The 20,021-nt window shown below is 44.6% G+C and overlaps 1 protein-coding gene across 12 annotated transcripts in view; it reads left to right on the forward strand.

The window, feature by feature from the left end:
- Positions 1-18,847, forward strand: part of SP100 (SP100 nuclear body protein) — a 79,016-nt gene extending 60,169 nt beyond the window's left edge. For 9 of the 12 annotated variants that reach the window (XM_019628859.1, XM_019628826.1, XM_019628869.1 and 6 more), the window contains 10 exons: positions 1,760-1,807; positions 3,486-3,590; positions 5,788-5,930; positions 8,348-8,386; positions 11,284-11,325; positions 14,324-14,439; positions 16,616-16,736; positions 17,014-17,085; positions 17,640-17,783; positions 18,553-18,847. In XM_019628859.1, coding sequence (XP_019484404.1) covers positions 1,760-1,807; positions 3,486-3,590; positions 5,788-5,930; positions 8,348-8,386; positions 11,284-11,325; positions 14,324-14,439; positions 16,616-16,736; positions 17,014-17,085; positions 17,640-17,783; positions 18,553-18,675 — 953 coding nt within the window. In that variant the 3' untranslated portion in view covers positions 18,676-18,847. The remainder of the gene's footprint in view (positions 1-1,759; positions 1,808-3,485; positions 3,591-5,787; positions 5,931-8,347; positions 8,387-11,283; positions 11,326-14,323; positions 14,440-16,615; positions 16,737-17,013; positions 17,086-17,639; positions 17,784-18,552) is intronic. The other 3 variants (XM_019628799.1, XM_019628835.1, XM_019628807.1) reach the window with 3 other exon arrangements.
- The last annotated feature ends 1,174 nt before the right edge of the window (positions 18,848-20,021 follow it).

A 20,021-nucleotide genomic window follows, 5' to 3' on the forward strand; every position in this document is an offset into this window, starting at 1 on the left:
ATGGAAGAGCCAATCCTGTCCCTCACAACAATTTAAAAATTATTCGAGACCTATAACACAAATGAAATCACCATTATGTGAATAATATCCTTTAAAAATTTTATAAATGAAACTATGATAGTTTTATTTTCAGTTTCAGTTTTACTTCAGAGCCACATGTACGTATCCGAAGAGCGGCATGTGGCTCGTGAGCCGCAGTTTGCCGACCCCTCCTCTAAGATATAGGCATATGGGGCTCCCGTTGCATTGTTCTTGGATACTGAGGCCTCTGCTGATGCTCTGAGGCAACCTAATACCCTGATATACTTTTTTGCCCATAATACCATAATGATTAGTCCCAACTATTTAAAAATTACTTTTAAACTGTTTCTGACCACACTATTATGTATAAGAACTAATGTGGGGTTTTAGTGTTATTAGGTAATTATTAAGATAGAAGACCCAAGAAGAGTTCAATCTTACTTTGTCCAGGCATTTACTTCCTGTTTGTAAGGTAACAAGATACTGGACCATGCTGGCACACACGGAGCCATTGTCAAGCAAAGCTCATCAGCACTTTGACATATGTGATCTGCTCTTCTGCCCAAATTTCTTCATGCTGAGATCTGGGCTGAAGGACACTGAACTTCTGTTTGTTTGCCCTGAAGCTGTTTGTCTGAAAACCTCAGGGTTTTGATGAAAGGGGAGCCTAGCTCACTCACTAGACCCAAAAGGATTTAAATAGAGAAAAACGTAGAGCAAGAGAATGTATGTTTGCCAATAATGGCTACTGATGAATTGACTCGTTCTAGCCAGGGGTATGCTGCAATCTTCTGACACGTCTTTTTGTCAATGCTTTACATTATCTTTAATCCTAAAACTTGTAGAACTTGGGCATCATTTTCTATAAGTTCTTCTTCATTGGGTTAGTTGTAAAGTCCTTGCATGATTTTGCCACTATTTTCAGTACAAAAATCTTTCCAATTTTGTTTTGTGGCAACTATCTGATCAGCAGAGCCCACCATTTGGTCTCCCTTAAGGCCGTATGTATATTGCTGCCTTTTATCTCTGTTGCTTTATCCAAGGAAATCTTCAATATTTTACTTATTTTGTGTTCTCATCTATGCACATTTATTTCCTCATCTACTAAAATGAGGGTGGAATTAGTCCCTGTCTGATAAATTTGTCCTAAGGATGAAGTAAGTTAATAGAGGTAAGGGCTAAGAAGACTTCCTGGCACACCATAAGCACTCAACCCATGTCCAAGTTCATTGTTATCCTCACCCTGTTGCTTGGGAAATACAAAAAACAAAAAACAAAAAAAAACACTGTTTCAATTTATTTGGAATGATTTGGAGATATTAGTAAAGGAAATGTAGACTCAACCTTAGTTAAGTATCATTGTTATAACTGTGTCTAAGCCAGGGTTCAGCAAACTATGGCCCAGGGCAAATCCAGCCCACTGACTGTTTTGTAAATAAAGATTTATTGGAACACAGCCACAGCCACCGCTTTCATTTAAGTATGACCTATGGATGCTTTTGCAACACAACAGCAGAGTTGAGTAATCACAGCAGAGGTCATAGACCTTAAATGTTTACTATCGGGCCCTTTACAGAAAAAATTGTTTCTAACTCCTGACTTAGGCATTTGATGTTTTTAGTGAAGCACTAAACAGGTTCCTGAAAAGTCGCCATTTGAACAGTGTTTTTGTAAAACACTACTATTTGCAATATAATGTTATAAACAAGACATTTATGTTATTGTTTTTTACCCTCAGAGAGAAAAACATTCAACATCGGACTTTTGAAAAGAGGCAGAAAAAGAGGTACAAAAAAAAAAAAGAAAGAAATTATTAATACACTTTAAATAATTTTTATTTTGTACTCTGTGTTTTGAATGATCAATTTTCTCAATTGGCTTATACAGCCAGTAACAAACGTTAGGATATTCAGCAGCCTTGGTCAGTTTCAACAGCATGACAGGATGATGGTAATACCCACTTTATTGATTTGAGCCAGTTGATCTGTGAGAGCACAGGTTCCCCTGGGCCTGCGCAGGTCTCCCTTCACTGCACTGATGACTTTTGAGGAAGTGGTGTGTGACTCACATGCTGTTATTAAGCTGACCCCTCTTGCCCACACAGAGAGCCACAGGTGGCCCCACCAAGAGAAATCCTGGGTGGTACTGCAGGGCTTGTGTCCTAATTCCTAAACTTCCTTTGATTGTGTGATTTTGGCTTGTCATTTATTATTTTTTGCCTCAATTTCCTCCTCTGAAAATGATTGAGTGGCAGGCAAACTAAATGGAGTGGCCTTCTAGACCCAGCCTAGCTCTAATAGAACTGACTCTAAAAAAACCATGGACAGCACACCCACCCCACCCCAGAGAGAAGCCCTAGTGTGTGTCTTTAATGCATCCCCCTCAGTGTTGGCCAGGAGGCCAGGGGCAGGTGCTCCTGCTACTGAAGTTCATTCATTTTAAGACTTTCAACACCTGCTTCAGTGGAATCACAGCCCAGTGCCCCGGCCCAGAGGACGTGCAGAGCCCTCTTTCCGAGCAATCGATGTGCAGTTCCTTCTAGAGCAGCCCACCCTGAGCTTCACAGAGTGAAAGCCACAGAGAAAACTCGCCTGAAAGAGAAGTGAATCCAAGCAGAGAGCAAGGAGGGAAGACAGACGCTGTCTCCGTTAGGACCCCATTGCCACCCTGCTCTCTGTTCCCCCAGGGGGTGCCTCAAGTGGGGAAACAAAGCTAAAAGGTGAGGGTTTTCCCTCCACCTGCATTACTTCAAAACAATGATACGACTAAAAGCCTTCCTCAAAAACGGCAGGAGGAAGTCACTGCGCAATAGGAAGTGAGTGGCCAACAAGCTTGGGAGTTCAGATCCTTCCACATGAGGGTTTTATGGAGGATTTCAGAGGATGGGAGTGGAGATAACATTATCTTTATGTACCTAATCTGCCATAAAAAGAAAGGCCTAGAAATGTAACTAATTCATGGCAAACTCCCTCCAATACATTTTAAGTTATAAAAGAAGAATCTCAAGATGAGTAAGGAGAAAAAGGGCACCACTGAAAAGGAAGATAATGAAAAAAATAATAATAGAGACAGCCAAGTGGCTCAGTTGGTTAATAGTACGAGCGCTGAGCATCAGGGTCACCGGTTTGATTCCCACATGGGCCAGTGAGCTGCACCTGAGCTGAACTGCTGCTGAGCTGCCAACAGGTGGCAAGATGGCTCAGCTGGTGAGAGCACGGGCTCCTAACAACAAGGTTGCCGGTTGCATGGGACGGTGGGCTATGCCCCCCCCGCCCCGCAACTAAGATTGAACACGGCACCTTGAGCTGAGCAGCCACAAGCTGCTGAAGGGTGGCCGGATGGTGACTAGACTTGGAGCAACTAAGATTGAAGGACAACAACTTGGCTGTTCTCCTTCCCCAATTCCCTATCTTAATAACAACAACAACAACAACAACAACAATAATAATAATGCTTCCTTGCAGGTCCAAGAATTCCCAGAGATAAAAATATGGATTTTCGACCTCCTATACTTCCTGTGACCTGTGGTCAGGCGAAGGGGGTTTTACATAAGGAGAAAATGAAAAAAGGTGGGTTTCTTGATCTTCTACACTTTCAACTGGAAACTACCCATGTGGATAATATATTGTTCAAGGGGTAGACGCCTGTATCAGGGGTCTCCAAGATCATCCCCAGGTTTGGTGATTCACTAGGAGGACTCACAGGACTCAGATATAGTTGAACTCATGTCTATGATTTATTAAATTGATACAAAGCAAAATCAGCAAAGGAAAAAGGCCTATGAGACAAAGTTCAAAGGAAACCAGGTGCCAGTTTCCAAGAGTCCCCTCCCAGTGGAGTCACACAGAACACACTTAGTTCTCCAGAAACGAGTTATAACAGCATGTGTGAAATGCCATCCATCAAGGAAGTTGCCCTGAGCCTCATAGTCCAGGGTTCTTATCAGGAGTTAGTTACATAGGTCCCCTCTACCTAGCACATGCTACTATTCCAGATGTGCAGAAGGAAAGCAGGTATTCAGCATAAACCATATTAGAATGGAGGGACACCTCTCAAAATCCAGGCTCTCGAATGCCAGCCTTGGAAGCAGACATTTCTAAAGATAGCAGTCTCAGGCCTGCTCTATTTGCTCTTTCCTGCACAGCACCCCAGACCGGCTGGAGTGAAGATGGCATCCCCACACTTTTAAAATTCATAAACATTAGCCTACCAGGTTACCTCCTCTTTCCCCCGTGGAAAAGGTCCAGACGACACCCATCCAGCTCCTAAAACAAGAGCAAGTGCTGCAATATAAGAGTGGGAAATGTACACATTTGAGAAATCCAGCAGCAACTTCACAGCCCTGCTCCCTGTAACAACTGGACAGTCTGTGCTAACCCGAGGAGCACACGAGTTCGAATCAGATTTTTTTTTTCCAAATTTCAAATTTTAACTATACCAAGAGTGTCTGTTTCGCCTGGGCCAAGCTACACAGTCTCTCTCATGCTAAACTTCCTCCTCCACAAAATGGAAGTAATAATAAAACTGGCCTTGCCATATCACTATGAGAAAAAAATGGAATAACAGATATAAAATAATTTGCAAATTATAATTGTTCAAGTACAGTGCAAATGTTCATCTGACATGCTTGATTGCCCCCGCCCAGAATATAGTTCTTTAGGCACCAAGTGTAAATGTTTGCCCTGTGACTATATTGTATATGAGTAATTTAACTTTTCCCACTACATAACATTCCCATAATTACTTTCAACATAAAATAGCCATGAGTCCAAAATATGAGAAATAATTTATTGCCATTAACTGAATGATCAACATTGTACAAGAAGAGGCAGATGTGGCTGTGCTGACAGCTGCCACACGGCTACCTGTGTGCCCTCATCTGTCCCCTCTGGAATTCAGCCTCTCTAGACTGGGTCTCAGAGAAGGGAAGAGAAAGAACCCTACTCATTCTTCTTAAGAGCCATTCATTCTTTTTTCTCCTATGAATATGGGGAAATGCTTTTTTTTTTTAATTGAAGAATTGGGGGCGGGGAACAGTGTTGAGGAATTGGGGCGGGGGACCAGCCAAGTTGTTGTTCTTCAGTCTTAGTTGTGGAGGACACCAGTTGCCATTAGGCTGCCTGTCGGCAGCTTGTGGCCTCTAAGCTCAAGGTGCTGTGTTCAATCTTAGTTGCGCGTGGGCGTAGCCACCATCCCATGCGGGAGTCAAACCAGCAGACTTGTTAGTAAGAGCGCATGCTCTATCCACTGAGCCATCCGGGCAGCAGCTCAGCTGAAGGTGCAGAGTTCAGTCTTAGTTGCAGACAGACATAGCCCACCATCGCACAGGCAGTCTTGTTGATAGGAGCATGCGCTCTCACCAGCTGAGCCATCCTGTCACCTGTTGGCAGCTCAGCATCACTGGCCCATTTGGGAATTGAACTGGCGGCCCTGTTGCTCAGAGTTTGCGCTCTTAAGCTAACTCTTAACCAACTGAACCACTTGGCCGGCCTGGGGAAATGCTTTTTTTAAAGTAAATGTTGGTAATAATTACTGTCTTTCTCAAAAGTCAAGGAAGTGTGTACAGATGGCAGGAGATACCCTTCCACCCTCGCCTGTCAGGTTGCTGTGGGGTCCCTGAGAGGGAACCCAGCTCTCTGGTGTTGCTGATTCTGAGCCCGAAATAAGTGGCCCAGAACCACGTGGTGGGAGGGCCCGTTCTGCGATTTTCATAGTCAGGAGCACTCCCTGGCAACAAAGGGAGCTCATCGTGTCTTGGTCTTGCAGGAGTGTCGGAAAAGTGTATACAGACAAAGGATGGAAAATTGTTCACCCTCAAGGAATTTGAAATTAAAGGAAACCATGAAAAATCCAAGAACTGGAGGCTGAGCGTGCGCTGCGGTGGCTGGCCCCTGAAACACCTGATTCAGGTATTACAATGACAAAGGGCTTAAATTAAGGATGCGGTGTCACAGCTCACCAACTCCAAGCTGTAGCAGAATTCCCAGTTCCAGATTATCATCATCATGACCTCCCTTGCCCTGGTCACAATACATATAACTAATATCCCACTCAGGTGATATCTCAGCTGAGTTTTATTACAGCTTAACCCTACCTTTTGAAGGTAGGAGAGTTAATTGTGGCCTTGACTATGCTACTATTAGTTGCCACTGTGTAATTTGGCCACAGGAAAATAATTTAAATTGGGAAGAGGGTCTTAGGCTTTGGGGGCCAATGTTTAAAGTTGAACTATGTATCTGAAAATAATGCACCAGTATGGATGTTTCCTGGATTACACAATATTTCAACACAATTTCTTTTGATAGCCATCTGAAATTCATCCTTGAAAGAGAATATAAATAAATTGCATTTTTAAATATCTCTCCTTTGGTCCTCATATCAGCCCCCTGATGAGGACAAAACAGTCCAGGCTTCTAACTACAGATAAACACGTGCCTTCTGACTATCACATGCCACAGACAGCCCCTTCCTTGCACCATTCTAATAATACAGACAAGCTCTTCACTCAGAAAATATCGATTGAGATATGTCTAAAGCCACGGGACTGTAAGGTTAGTCCCCAACCAGGAGGAAGCCTGCACAGTCATAACTACAGGACTGCATGGAGAGGCACCGGCAGGCAGAGATGCAAGGTCTCAGGGGAGGGGAGGTCATTTCTGACTTTGAGGTTGAGGACAGTTTCATGGAAAAGTTTCCACTGAACTGGGTGGGTGTTAAAACAAGAATAGTTTTTTGTTGTTTTTTTTTTTTAGCTGAGCCATCCTGCCACCTGTTGGCAGTTCAGTGGCAGGTCAGCTCGGGCCGGGACTCGAACCGCTGTTGCTCAGATCTCACACTCTTGAGCGAGCTCTTAGCCAACTGAGCCACTCAGCTGGCCCTAAAATGAGAATAGTTTTGACGAGTAAAAATGTAGGAACAATGTATTCTACATAAAAAGGATGGCTTGAAAATCCTCCCCACGATGTATCAAGAAGTTGTGGGTTTGACACATGGGCTGGGTTGATTATAGAGGTTTTGAGGCCAGAGGAAGGAGAATGAACCCTTCCTTTAATACTGGGGACATCAAGTTAGGGACTGACATAAGTTGATATAGTGCTTTAGAAGTATTAATCAGATCAGAGAGTGCATTATGGATTGGAGGGCGAAAAGCTTGAAGCCATGGGAACATCAAATGACCGTCACCACCTTTCTGACTGATACTCCCCCACACTTAACCTGCAAGGCCAAACTCAAACAGCACATTCTCTGAAGTCCTTTAAACTCACTGCATTTGTTTCTTATTGCTGCTGTAACAACTTTCCACCAACTTAGGGCTTAAAACAATGCAAAGCTATGACCTCACACTTCCGGAGGCCAGAAGTCTGATATCAGTTTTGCGGCTCTCCAGTCCGGGAGTCAGCAGGGAGCATCCCAGGGCCAATTCATACCTTGCCTTTTCCAGTTTCTAGAAGCTTGCCTGCCCTCCTTGGCTCATGGCCCTGTCTGCATCACTGCAACCTCTTGTTCTGTCACCACATCTTCTATTCACTCCTCCCTTATAAGACCCTTATGATTACACTGGCCCCACCCAGATAGTCAGAATAATCTTCCCATGTCAAGATCTTTAGTTTAATTACATCTGTAAAGTCCCTTTTGCCATGTAAATTACCATATTCACAGGTCTGCAGATTAGGACAGAAACATCTTTGGGGGCCATTATTCAGCCTGCCATACTCACCCACCTCTGGAATCCAAAATACACTGACAGCACTGTTTATACCTGACTGTCCTTACCCATTACGTGCCAGCTTTTCCCACTTGTCTTCCCACTGACCTGGACACCTTTGTGTACCCAGTGCCACCGGTGGGGTCTCGCACCTTTCAGTCACTCACCCAGTGTGTGCCCCTGGAGCAGCTATAGTACGTGAGGTATAAAGACACAAGCTAGAGGGGTACTGGGGGGGAGAGCGGGGGCTGGAAGGGAAGCGGTGGGTGAAGAAGAGATTGTAGAGGAAAACTTGGCAAGACTTTATAAGGAGAGCTAGAGAGAGGGTGCAGTTTTTTTGTTGGGTTTGGTTTCATTTGGTTACATAAAATTTATATGTTTGAGAGGGTGCAGTTTTTAAGGCTGACTTTAAAGCTGAGTCTGGATAATGGAGAGCAGCATGTGACAGGTTTGGAAAGGGCAGTTATTGTCCATGAAGACACCTTGCATGTGTGTTGTTGACAATGGGACATATCTTGAAGGCAGTTGGAAATACCAAGTTCAAAAAAGTAGAATAAGAAGTGCAAAAGTACAGAGTAGAAACAAAGACTCATCATAGTGTTCATCTCACTTCTCTTTCAGAAAGGATTTCTACCAGACCCACCGAGAACAAGAAAAAAGGTAGTTATCCCATGACTGCTACCAATGTCTCATCTCTCATATTGTTGGTTTTCATCTCTCTGGCCTCATTTGATCATTTCTAACTTAACAAAGTCTAATAAAACTTGATTTTAAAATACGGTGCTTTCACACTTGCTGCTTTCAGACATCATGGTATAGGAAGCCAGACTTCTTTGAGCATGAAAACATTTGAGATAGAGGTGAAAATAATCCTTTCAATAGATAATGAGACAGAACCGACACTGTATGTTTGTTTTAGAAAAAGATAAGAATGCCATACTGTCTTAAAATTAAACATAAAAGCCCCAACTCCCATGGGGCTGGAGTTGGCAAAACATGATTCTGAAAGGCACAGAACAATGCACTTAATGACTATTGTCTTTGCAACACTATTTTTTTCATTATTTTTTCTGGTTTTGAGCTTTAATGAAATAAGAATAAAGCAAAACTTTCCCCAGAAATGTCCCATGGTCACTCTAGCTGACCTAATGTAGAAGAGAACTCCCCCTTGGAATGGACATATAGCCATATGTCACCTGGTGCAACAAACAACCAAAATCACATTCTCTCCCCTGCTTTTATGTCTTTCCTCTCCCTCACGTGCACACATTCCCACGAAGTCCTTCTCCAAGGGGTCCTTCTTCAAGGAGCATTTTATTACCTTTGTGAAGAGTGATTGGGAGGCAGGTGTGCCCTGAGAGCGAGGCTGCTGACCTGGAAACCTTCTCCTTCATGGAGAGGCCCTTTGGCCCCACCCGAGGGGCTTTGCAGTCTTTAGTTCCATCTATGAAGGTGAATTCTCTTTCCTTTGAAGTAGTACATGGAGTTCATTGACCACTGGTTTCCATGCTGTGTGAATTCCAGGGAAAGCAGTGAGATAGTTAATGCCTTCCATAGTTTCTCCAAGACTGTGTGTGAGAGAGAACCTGTGAGTTGAAGAAAGGAGATGGAAGAACTGCCATTTTCCTAATGTTTGACAGAGATGACCTTGACTATCTCTGCCACACCAGAAAGCTGCAGTCTTCACAAAGTTGGTTTCTGGGGCTACCTGCTCCACTGAATTTATGCTAGCAATTCAGTCTAGGTTATGTATCCACTGGGTTTTCTGGAGAAAGAGACATTATTTGGTCTGTTTTAAGACCAAACATCTACCCAGTCCTGGGAAATCAAGAGTAACTCAATCTGGGTAATCAACTGAGTTGGCCTCCTCCCATCCCTTCATCACAAGCATCCCCTCTTGGTTCCTTCTGGGCTTACAGCTCTTACGGTATGACCACCTCACTTCTCAGAGGGTTTTTCCAGAGGGTCTCTTCCTTCTCCAACCCCTTGGGTTCTGTCACTTTTGTCACTTTCAGCACCAACTGGCAGGTGGTGCTGTTGGCAGCTTCCTTGCTCATTAGTTTCCTACTAAACCCACTAGTGATGACTGAGGTGATCCAAGATACTAAGACATAAAACCCAAGCTGATCATTTACTGGCTGATAAGAAACCTCTTATCAAGTGACAACAATATTCCTTTATTTGTGCACTTATGTGTCCATTAAGCAAACAACCGAAGCACCTACTCAGAGCCAGGTGATATGGTTAGCCAATGACAGTACAAGGAGGCCAAAACAAACCTAAAGCATTGTTTCAGCTTCATTGTGTAACATGGGACAGTAATGAATGGATGGGGTGGGGGTCCGAGGCCCCTCGGGAAGGCAGGCAGTGACATGGCCAGCTCTCAGGTCACTATGTCTTGAATCACATTGGGTGGTTTGTCTATGGTGTCTCTGCTTGGGCTACAGGTAAAAGCTGAGGCATTGTTTCAGACTGTAAGAAGGGCAGATCATTTCATAGATACCCAAGGTCAGTCAAGCACTTGGGATTCAGGAGAAAGTGGAGAGGCACTTACCTTCTGGAAGAAGAGATGCAGCACTGGAACCTTTTACCCATTTTATCTTTAGGGCTGTGTCCCAGGAGAGCTGCAGAAAGCAGTGGAGTTCACAAGGACACTTGCATGACATCCAGAAATCTGGGCCCTGTGGTCAGTGGGGACTCTGGGTGATGAGTCCTCAGCCTGATTCTCTCACCGAAACTCCAACTCCATCTGTAGAAACTAAGGCCATACTTCCTCCCTACATGGCTTCAAAAAGGCCTGCCCTGGTCTGAGAGCCAGAGAACAGACCTTGCTTTGGGCCAAACTATCACTGACACATAATTTAATGGTTTTTAAAATTCTCTAGTTAGATATATAGAGCCATAAAAGCAGATATGAAACACAGGGAGGACTGTGGCATGAATTCTTTACATAAAGAATTCTGCTCAAGGGCCGGCTGAGTGGCTCAGTTGGTTAAGAGTTAGCTTAAGAGCGCATGCTCTGAGCAACAGGGCCGCCGGTTCGATTCCCACATGGGCTAGTAAAGCTGTGCCCGAGCTGAGCTGCTGCTGAGCTGTCAACAGGTGGCAGGATGGCTCAGCTGGTGAGAACACGTGCTCCTAACAATAAGATTGCCTGTTCGATGGTGGGCTATGCCCGCCCACAACTAAGACTGAACTTCGCACCTTGAGCTGAGCTGCTGCCTGGATGGCTCAGTGGATAGAGCATGCGCTCTTAACGATAAGGCTGCTGGTTCGACTCTCTAATGGAATGGTGGCTACGCCCACCTGCAACTAAGATTGTAACACAGCACCTTGAGTTTAGAGGCCATGAGCTGCCGACGGGCAGCCAGATGGTGACTGGCGCCCTCCACACTAAGATTGAAGAACAACAACTTGGCTGGTGTCCCTCCTCAATTCCCCAACACTGTTCCCCTCCCCCGTTCCCCAATTTAAAAAAAAAAAAAAAGAATTCTGCTCAAATGCCTGGTTAATGAAAACGCATATTAATGTTGTCACTGGATCTTTCTTTTCTATAGACAATACCAGAGTTTCACAGTGATGACTTTATTGACCCTTATGTAAGTATTAACTCCCACCTGTAACCCCAGAACAATCCAGGCCTTTTCTCTGGGTACATTTTCTGTGTCATTGTCGCACTTCCCTGAGTCAGAGCATGTGTCTGTGTGTGATGAGCAGGAAACAGCAGACACAACGCCCATGTCAGTTAGATGGTTCTGGGGTTGGGTGTCTCAGCATGAAAGCATCCTTTCCATTGGTTCAGAGGAACCCTTCCTGTTTCCTCATTTGTGTGGGAAGCAGAACTCTGGACCACTGAGGTCTCTAGAGCTGGGACTTTAGGTGGTAATGGGTGGGGCTGGCCTGCAGATTAGGAGGAAGGCGCAAGCCTGAGAGGATAGCAGCATATTAAAGAAGGCAGTAGGGAAGGACACAAAAACCCCAAACATCCACTCCAAGGTGCAGGCAGAGCTAAGATGGTTTTGGTCATCAGCTGGAAGGAACAGGCCCAGCTAAGCTGGAGAGTTCAAAATGTAGACTGCCATGACTCCTGCAGAGAATGTACTCAGGGCAAGTGGGTCCTTTACGGAGCCCGTGTAGCCCCTTCCGACTTCATTGTCTAAGATAAGAGCATCACTAATGGGGTGGGTGGGGCCTAGGCTACTCAGAGAGTCAGGCAGTGACATGGTCACCCCTCAGGTCATCATGCCTTGGATCACACTGAGTGATCTGCCTATGGCTTCTCTGCCCTGGGATGGAGGTAAAAGCTGAGACAGTCATTGTTCTTACTGGAAGGAGGCCAAGTCATTCCACAGGTACCCAAGGTTCAGAAACCTTGACCTAGCAGCCTGAAAAGAGTGGTCAGCATCCATGCGTCTCAGCTTTTAAGACAAAAAGGAAAAACAGTTACACGGCCCCAAACCAGGGCAACCCAGCCCCACATGGGGATGTGCCCAAGGAGGTCCCAAACAGGCCATTCCACAAGTTTTCCTACTGAAAGGGAGCACATGGGCAATAGACATCTTGCAGCTTAGAATTTCCTCATATATGTGACTTCTGGGTCTCTTCTTTTTTTTTTTATTTATAAATGAAGAAAATTTACAAATTAAATATATCCCAATTCACCTCAGTTTATTGGGCCCAGGGATGATATTCTGACTCTTATGATTTATAACCCAAATAGCAAGCCATTTTTCTTTGGCTAACAAGATAGCATTATGATTAGGGCCTCAATATCCTTGTAGTAGCGGACCTCACAGAAGCACTGAGAATGAAATGAGATATTTAAAAAATGAGATCAGCAAGCCTGGTGATGGATTTGGATATTGGGGGTGCGGAAATGGCAGAACCCATGTTCACCTCTAGGCTCCTGGGTGAATGATGGCGTGCTTGGTGAGATGGGGAGCAGATTTGAGACAGGAAATAAGGAACGGGGTTGGGACAGGATGGGTTTTAGATTCAATGAAAGACATTTACGTGGAGATGATGGAAAGTAAGTTGTGGATGTTTGGGGGCTCAAAAGGAGACCAGAGACACAGGTCTTAAAGTCTGGGGATAAATGTGATAGGTGTGGTCATGGGAGCAGTTGTGGTCAACCAGGAGAGTGAAAGGAGCAGGGGACATAGGACACAGACCCAAGGAATTCCAACATTCTAAGTGAGGAACCTGAAAAGAAAGAAGCACAACTCCATAAAAGTAGAGTGTCACAAAACAAAGCATAATATTTCTAGAAGGAAGAGGGGAAAATGGTGCTCCCCGTCACCTCCCTACTTCCTCGCCATCCACCAGCATCCCAACTACCCATCACTGGGTGGGCCAGTCTCCAATTCTGTGCATTATTTTGTACCTAGATTGTCACATGAGGATGTGAATTCCTCCTTCTAACCCATGGTGTGAACAGGATATTTTCATCTGGGTGTAGAGCTGTCACCCATTGGATGACCACATAGTTCTCCTCAAATTGTTCTTTCAGATGTTCCCAGAAGAGGAGCCAAATCTTTCTGGGCATTTCTCCATCATAGACACACAACTCTCATACATAGAAATGTTAGTAAGTAGGGATTCACATGTTACTGCCATATAGATTGTCACAAAAAGAAAAAATGTTATTTCCCTTGCCACCAATGGGTTCATTCCTTGACCAATTCTTATTCTGGTTTATAAATTCTATCATTTTGAACATGTGTTTTTTGATTCCACAATACTCAGATGCAAACACTGTCAAATTTTTAACTTCACTAAATGAAATTAAATCTGGCTAAAAGTCCCACATATTAAGATGGGTGGAAAATCCAGCCTCAATCAATTTTGTGGGTTCCTCCATCGTCCTCATATAGAACAAAGCACCAAGTCATCCATGGGCACAGTGGTTGCCATTACCTCACTCCCTGGCCATTCAGAGATGGCACCTCCACACTTACATACCAAGCTGAGTCACGGGCCACCTTCCCCAGGTGCCCAGAGCCAAAGAGCTCCATCCTCCCTGGCACCCACCTGTTCATCTGTGCCTGTGATCTTTCCAACCCAAAAGCACTGTCACAGGCTCAGGGCCCTCCAGGCACAGAATCCATGGCGCAGGGATTCCTTCCACAGCCCTTCAACTCATGGGGAACTTATGGTCAAGAAAATGGGGTACACTGACATCTCAGAAGTTTATTCCATCATATTAAATTCTCAATGAATCACTCTGATGAGTTCATTTTGATGATGCAATGTAGACAACCAGATAAGACATTGTATTCCTGAGCCAGATTTTGCCAGCAGAATAATAAATTGCTCAGATTATCTTTAATTCACCCTCCTTTTGTTGTGGTTGCTAGCCTTTCTATGTCAGAATCCCTGTCTTCACAAGGAAATCTTTCCTGACCTAACACAGCCACTTCCTCCTGAACTTCACTGCAGACCCAATGCCTTCTGAAATCTCTGCTCAGTGTTGTTCTTTAATATTTTGAGGACAGCAATTTTCAAGTGTCACCTTGGTACAAGCAAAGGCTGTGTGTTCTCGAGTCCCTTCCGGGGTCTCACTAATCCCCATGATGTCTACCTTATCGCCTCTTCTAGCCAGAAAACTCCAATGAATGTGAGGTGTGCCGCAGACGAGGAAAGCTGTTCTGCTGTGACACTTGCTCAAGGTCCTTTCATGTGAAATGCCACATCCAGTGTATTGATGCTGACAGGTTAGTGAGACTCAGCCCCCTCTTGCTCTTTTTGTTGTGGTACAGCTCCTCCTACCGTACACCCTTAGTCCACAAAGTCTGTCCCTGGTTGTATGCATCTTGATGAAGAGGGAGCAGGGTCCTTAAGTATCAGGATCCAGAAATATGACCCAGAACTACTTAACGGTGCCGGCAGCAGTAGATTAATGGGAAACAAAGCTCTTCATGTGGTTATTATGTATAATAGGAAGTGATGTCACCACCACCTCCCCAGTTTGGTTCCCAGACTCATGCACTTTGATGGGGTGATGACATCATACATTAGCTGCCGGTTTCAAGCATAGACCGCCTGCCATGGGAACATCACAAAGTTGGCAAATCTGGGATGAGCCTTCAGAAAGCCTTCCCAGCAGTCTTTCAAGTCAGCTGGCCCTGGCTCACAGGGTACATGATAAGACCCATAAATTCTGAGGGTATGAGCCCACTGCTGCGTTTCCTTTGCTGTATAATGTATACTTGGTCAGAGGTGATGGTATGCAGGCTAACATGGAGATTGATAAGGCAATTCTGTTAGTGGCGGGTGCTGTAGGCAGAGGATAATGTCTACCAGGAATGTGTGTGTCGCTAGGAGGACACAGCATTGCCCTCCATAATGGCAGGAATCTAATGCAACCCACCTGCTCTCAGATACCTGTCAGGGAGTGGTGCCACCTCAGGAATTCAGCGTAAACCTCTGTAGTGGGCAGTCTAAAAGGCAGAAGATGGATCTGCTTTTTTGTTGAGCCCACATACATATAGTCCCCGACCCTGCACCACGGGTGCTTTGTTATGGGCCTCTTTTTTCCAATTATAATTGACATACAATATTATATTAGTTTCAGGTGTACAACACAGTGATTAGACATTAATATAACTTACCAAGCAAACACCGCTTAAGTCTAATACCCATCTGATACCATACATAGTTATCACAATATTATTGACTATATTCCCTATGCTGTACTTCACATTCCCATAACTGTTTTTATAATTGGCAACCTATACATCTTATTCTGAGACGGGCCTCTTGAGCAAGCACAGGGGTGGCCCAGGAGAGAGGCTAAATGGCATCGCTAAGATGAACCCTTTTATCAACCTGATTAACGAGAGCCTCCCAGCTCAGAGAGCCTGGTAGACAGGAGTGAAGAATGACCCTAGGGACAGATGGAAGATATCTGACACTCTGTTGGTAGATTTCTTTCCATGAAGTCTCAGCAGCAGAGATTCTGGGTATAGATGTGGCAATGCCAGAGGAGAGGATGCCTATGGCTTGTGCTGTGTGCTTTACTCAACAAAGTTGAGAGTCAAGAGCTGGTTTCCTGACTTTTCCTGTGGCCTGATGGCTCGACACTCGACTCTGGCAGACAGGTCTCATTACCACACTCACAGTGGCTCAGATGAGAAACCTAAGTTTTGTTTGTTTGTTTATTTAATTTTTTTTTAATATTTTATTGGGGAATTGGGAAAGGGGAACAACGTTGGGGAATTGGGAAGGGGAACAGACAAGTTACTGAACTTTGGTTCTTCAGTCTCGTTGTGGAGGACGTCGCTTCACTGGCCCATGTTGGTGTTATTATTGCACTCTTCCTGGGTGAGGCAGTCGCTCACTGGCCACTGGACAGCCGCTCATGGTGGCTCTTGGCAGCTCACGCCACCTGCCAGCCACTCACGGTAGCTTACAGCAGCCCACTGCAGCTCCACTGCAGCCTATGCTGTCGCCGACGACTCACGGCATCCCAGCTCCAAGTCGAGCTGTTGTTCACCATCTTAGCTGTAGAAGGTGCAGCGTCACTGGCCCTCATGTGGGATCCGAACCGGGGCCCTGCTGCTCAGAGCCGGGGTTCCAAGCCAACTCCTAATCAACATGCCACTCGGCCGGCCCTGGGAACCCTAAGTTTTAAGGTGACTGAAAGTCCATCACCCACCATGGCACCTCACTCAACAGACTGTCAGCCCTGAAACCACTATAGACGGGGAGGGTGTCTTTGTTAATTGAGTCCAACTGGGGCTCTAGTGCAGAGGGGCCCCCAAGAGAGAAGGTGGATACAAGGTGGAAATCATTAGTCATTCTTGAACAGAGGACTTCAGCAGCTGTAACAACGGCGGCGGCTGCTTCACAGAGAACCTGTGCTTGCTCACTGTATGTCTTTCCTCTTAGGAACCCATGGAGTTGCATCTTCTGCTCGATAAAGGACATTCAGGAAAAATCCCCAGAAAGTCAGCCATGTCGCCAGGAATCTGAGGTGCTGGAGAGGCCAATGATGTCTGAGGAGCAGCTGGTGAGTTGAAATGTGAACCTGAAGCCTCCTCCTTTCTATTTAGTTGAGAGAAGCAGCACAGTCTTTCTGGGGATTGGAGGGATGGTGCCCAAAGGCAAGCTGCGGTTGCTTGCTAGCCTTGACCTAACACAAAAAATTTGCATTCCAAAGGAAACTCCCCACTCTTTGTTTGTTTCAGAGTCCACAGGTTTGGGAGTTGTGTGTTTTGTCTGAGCATGCTTAAGAGCTCGCTCTCTCCAAGCTGCTTTTCATTTAAGATCTCCTCTATCTTTTACAGAAATGTGAGTTCCTCCTCTTGAAGGTCTACTGCTGTTCACAAAGCCCCTTTTTTGCTTCAGAACCATATTATGTAAGTAATAGCAGCAAAGCCCAAAATTGGCATTTATCAAATTTGTGATGTGAATCCAGTGGGTACAAGTGGCTACTACCTTTGCCTTGATGAAGAATGTCTTTGTCAGCTTAGCCAGACCTTAGCAGCTTAAGCTGCTAAGACAAAGTACCACAGACTGCGTGGCTTCAACAACAGAAATTTCTGTCTCACAGTTCTGGGGGCTGGAAGTCTGAGATCTGGGTGCCAGGATGGTTAGATTCTGGTGAGAGCCCTCTGCCGGGTTGCAGACTGCCAACTTCGCATTGTGTCCTCACAGGGTGGAACAGAGGGAGAGAACTCTCTGGGGTCCCCTTAAGAAGGGCACTAACCCCATCATGAGGGCTCCACCCTCAGGACCTAATCACTTCCCGAAGGCCACACCTCCTAACATCGTCACATTGGAGGTTAGGGTTTGAACACATGAGTTGGGGGTTGGGGGTAGATACAAACATTCAGCCCACAGCAGGGAGAGTCTACAGATGGTAGACTCGGAACCATGTTAACAGCCTGCCCTTTGGTACTTTTGCCAACAGAGCAGAGAGCCATCTGGGCGCCTGAAGAAGTCCATGTGGTTGAACAAGATCAGGAAAAAGCTGATTAGGAAGTTGTACCCACAAGTGAAGGGGTTCATAAGGGACATGCGCCTCATCTTTCAGAACCACAGGGTATTTTACCGGGTAAGTGGCTCTCCCCGCTCCCCTTTTTCTTTCAATTAAGTCACTTTACCTTTCATTTTCCTGTATCAGGAAAATGTAACAACTTCGCCTCATCACACAAGTAAAAATTCTGGAAGGATTCTAAAAGCCCTGTGGTCTCCAAAGAGGAAAACAACAGCACATCAGCGGTGTCACTGCAAACAGTACCCTAGGACCTCAGAGTCAGCTCACCTCTAGAGAGCCAATTTTCTCCCTCAGAGAACGGTGGACTGCAGACCTAGTCCCTTCCATAGGAAACAGAAGTGCATTTTAAAGGCAACCAACTCTTCTCTAAAGGAGAATGCCAAATCAAATTTCTCAAAGTTTAAATTTTTGGATTTCTTTACATCGGCCTTCCCTGGTGCTGTATCAGAAAATTAACAAGGATTGCCTCAAGGGGTAGGAATGAAGGGGAAAAGAAGGCACTGGGAATTTGCCGTAGACATTTCCATACTATCCTGTTGTTACGAATAATACGTACTGTGTTCAAAACTCAAATATCTAGAATTTTTTCAAACTAAATCAATCAGTTTCTGATGAAGAATTAGACTGCCATATAGTACTCTTTTTTGCTTCTCTGTCTTCCAGATAAAGAGAAATGATCAAGCTCTCAGGGAACATGAGCTATTCTTAACTGGATCAGTTCTCGCTTGACATTCAGGGAGCCTCAAAAGCAGATCCAGATTATCTGAAATTTGGGGAGTCTAAGCTCAAAAGAGCACTATTACTCTTTTTGTCTTTACTTTTTCAGGACAAGAAATTCATCAGTCTGGGACTTCAACTGGAGGCCAAATTTGAGAAAAATTTCCAAGACATTTTTGCAATTTGTGCAACCAGCAAGGGCAGCTCTCAGTCTGCGCCCAGTGTTATGTAATATTGCCCGTTTCCTTTTCACCCTTCATGTGTCCAAGAACACATGAGAGCGTGCCCGGTCCTCCTGACTAGTCTGTCTGTGCCAACATCATCGTATCTCACTTCTTTTTCAAAATATTTTTTTGTTGCCATTTTTGCTCATTTATTTTTCTAAATAAAATTTCAAATTGCCATGTCGAGTTCCCCTATTGAATAATTTGGAGTGAAATTTACAATAGAAAATATTAAGTCTTTCTATAAAGGATCACAGTATATGCTTCCATTTATTTGAATCATTTATTAGGTTCTAAAGTAAAGGTTTCTTTTCTCCTCCCCACATAAAACTAATTTATTTATTTATCTATTTATTTATTTATTTATTTATGTATTTATTTTTTACTCTCAGTATTGTATACTTTTCCTTGTCGTTGTGAAAATGACCTTTTTCCCATTATATCTTATTACTGAGTGTTGCTTGTTCTAGGAAGCTACTATTGTCTCCATATTTGGGTAAAGCTACTGTTGTTTATATATTTTGGTCACTGATTACCGTACCGAATACTGGATAGCATCTTTTTTGCCTTTCCCCCCATGGCATCAGGAAGTATACCATTTCTAATTTTCAATTCATAAAATTACGATTGATACAGCTGATGGAAGCATTTCTCATTTAGGCACTAAAACCTCTGATAATCCTTGATTCTGTTGGGGAATGGCTCTGTCATGGCATCCTGATGACCTGCATGTCTCTACGTAGCCCCCATAAGCAAGATTTAACTGCAGCCGGTCTGATTTAAGTCTTGGCAGAATGCCTTATGATCCTTCCAGAACAAGAGAGTATGGGAGGCTTGTGTGGAGCTGCTACAAGGCCATTCCCCACTCATTCTGTCCTCGAATTCCAAGTTCTGATGAGGTCTGCCTTCTGCCTCTTTTTTGAGGGTACAGCTGTAGGTTATAAAACTGCTTAGCTGCCGTGTAAATGCACACCACCGCTCATGTTGAACCATATGTCATCCACATCCCCTTTTGTGTTTCTACAGTCCTATGCGACAGAGGATGTGGGAAGCTGGAGCCTTTGCTCTTCTTGCTTTTGTTGTCTATGTCAGCAATAAACTCTCTGAATAGTAAAACAGAGCATCATCTCATCTCAGCCAAATCTGTCAGCCCTGCTGGACAGGTTCCCAGGCCCAATATATTCTGGTTATAAGAAAAAGAATACCATATATTGGTAGCTGTTTCAGAGCATACATTACAAGGATGTACCTCAACCTCAGGAATTATTGTATCCAGCTGGCTCCGAAGTTGAGTCCCCTGTTGATGGACATTTGGCATCTTCTTGATCTGGACCACTTCTCGGTGCTGAGATAC

The sequence above is a fragment of the Hipposideros armiger genome, unplaced genomic scaffold (assembly GCF_001890085.2).
Source record: "Hipposideros armiger isolate ML-2016 unplaced genomic scaffold, ASM189008v1 scaffold_17, whole genome shotgun sequence".
Taxonomy (NCBI): domain Eukaryota; kingdom Metazoa; phylum Chordata; class Mammalia; order Chiroptera; family Hipposideridae; genus Hipposideros; species Hipposideros armiger.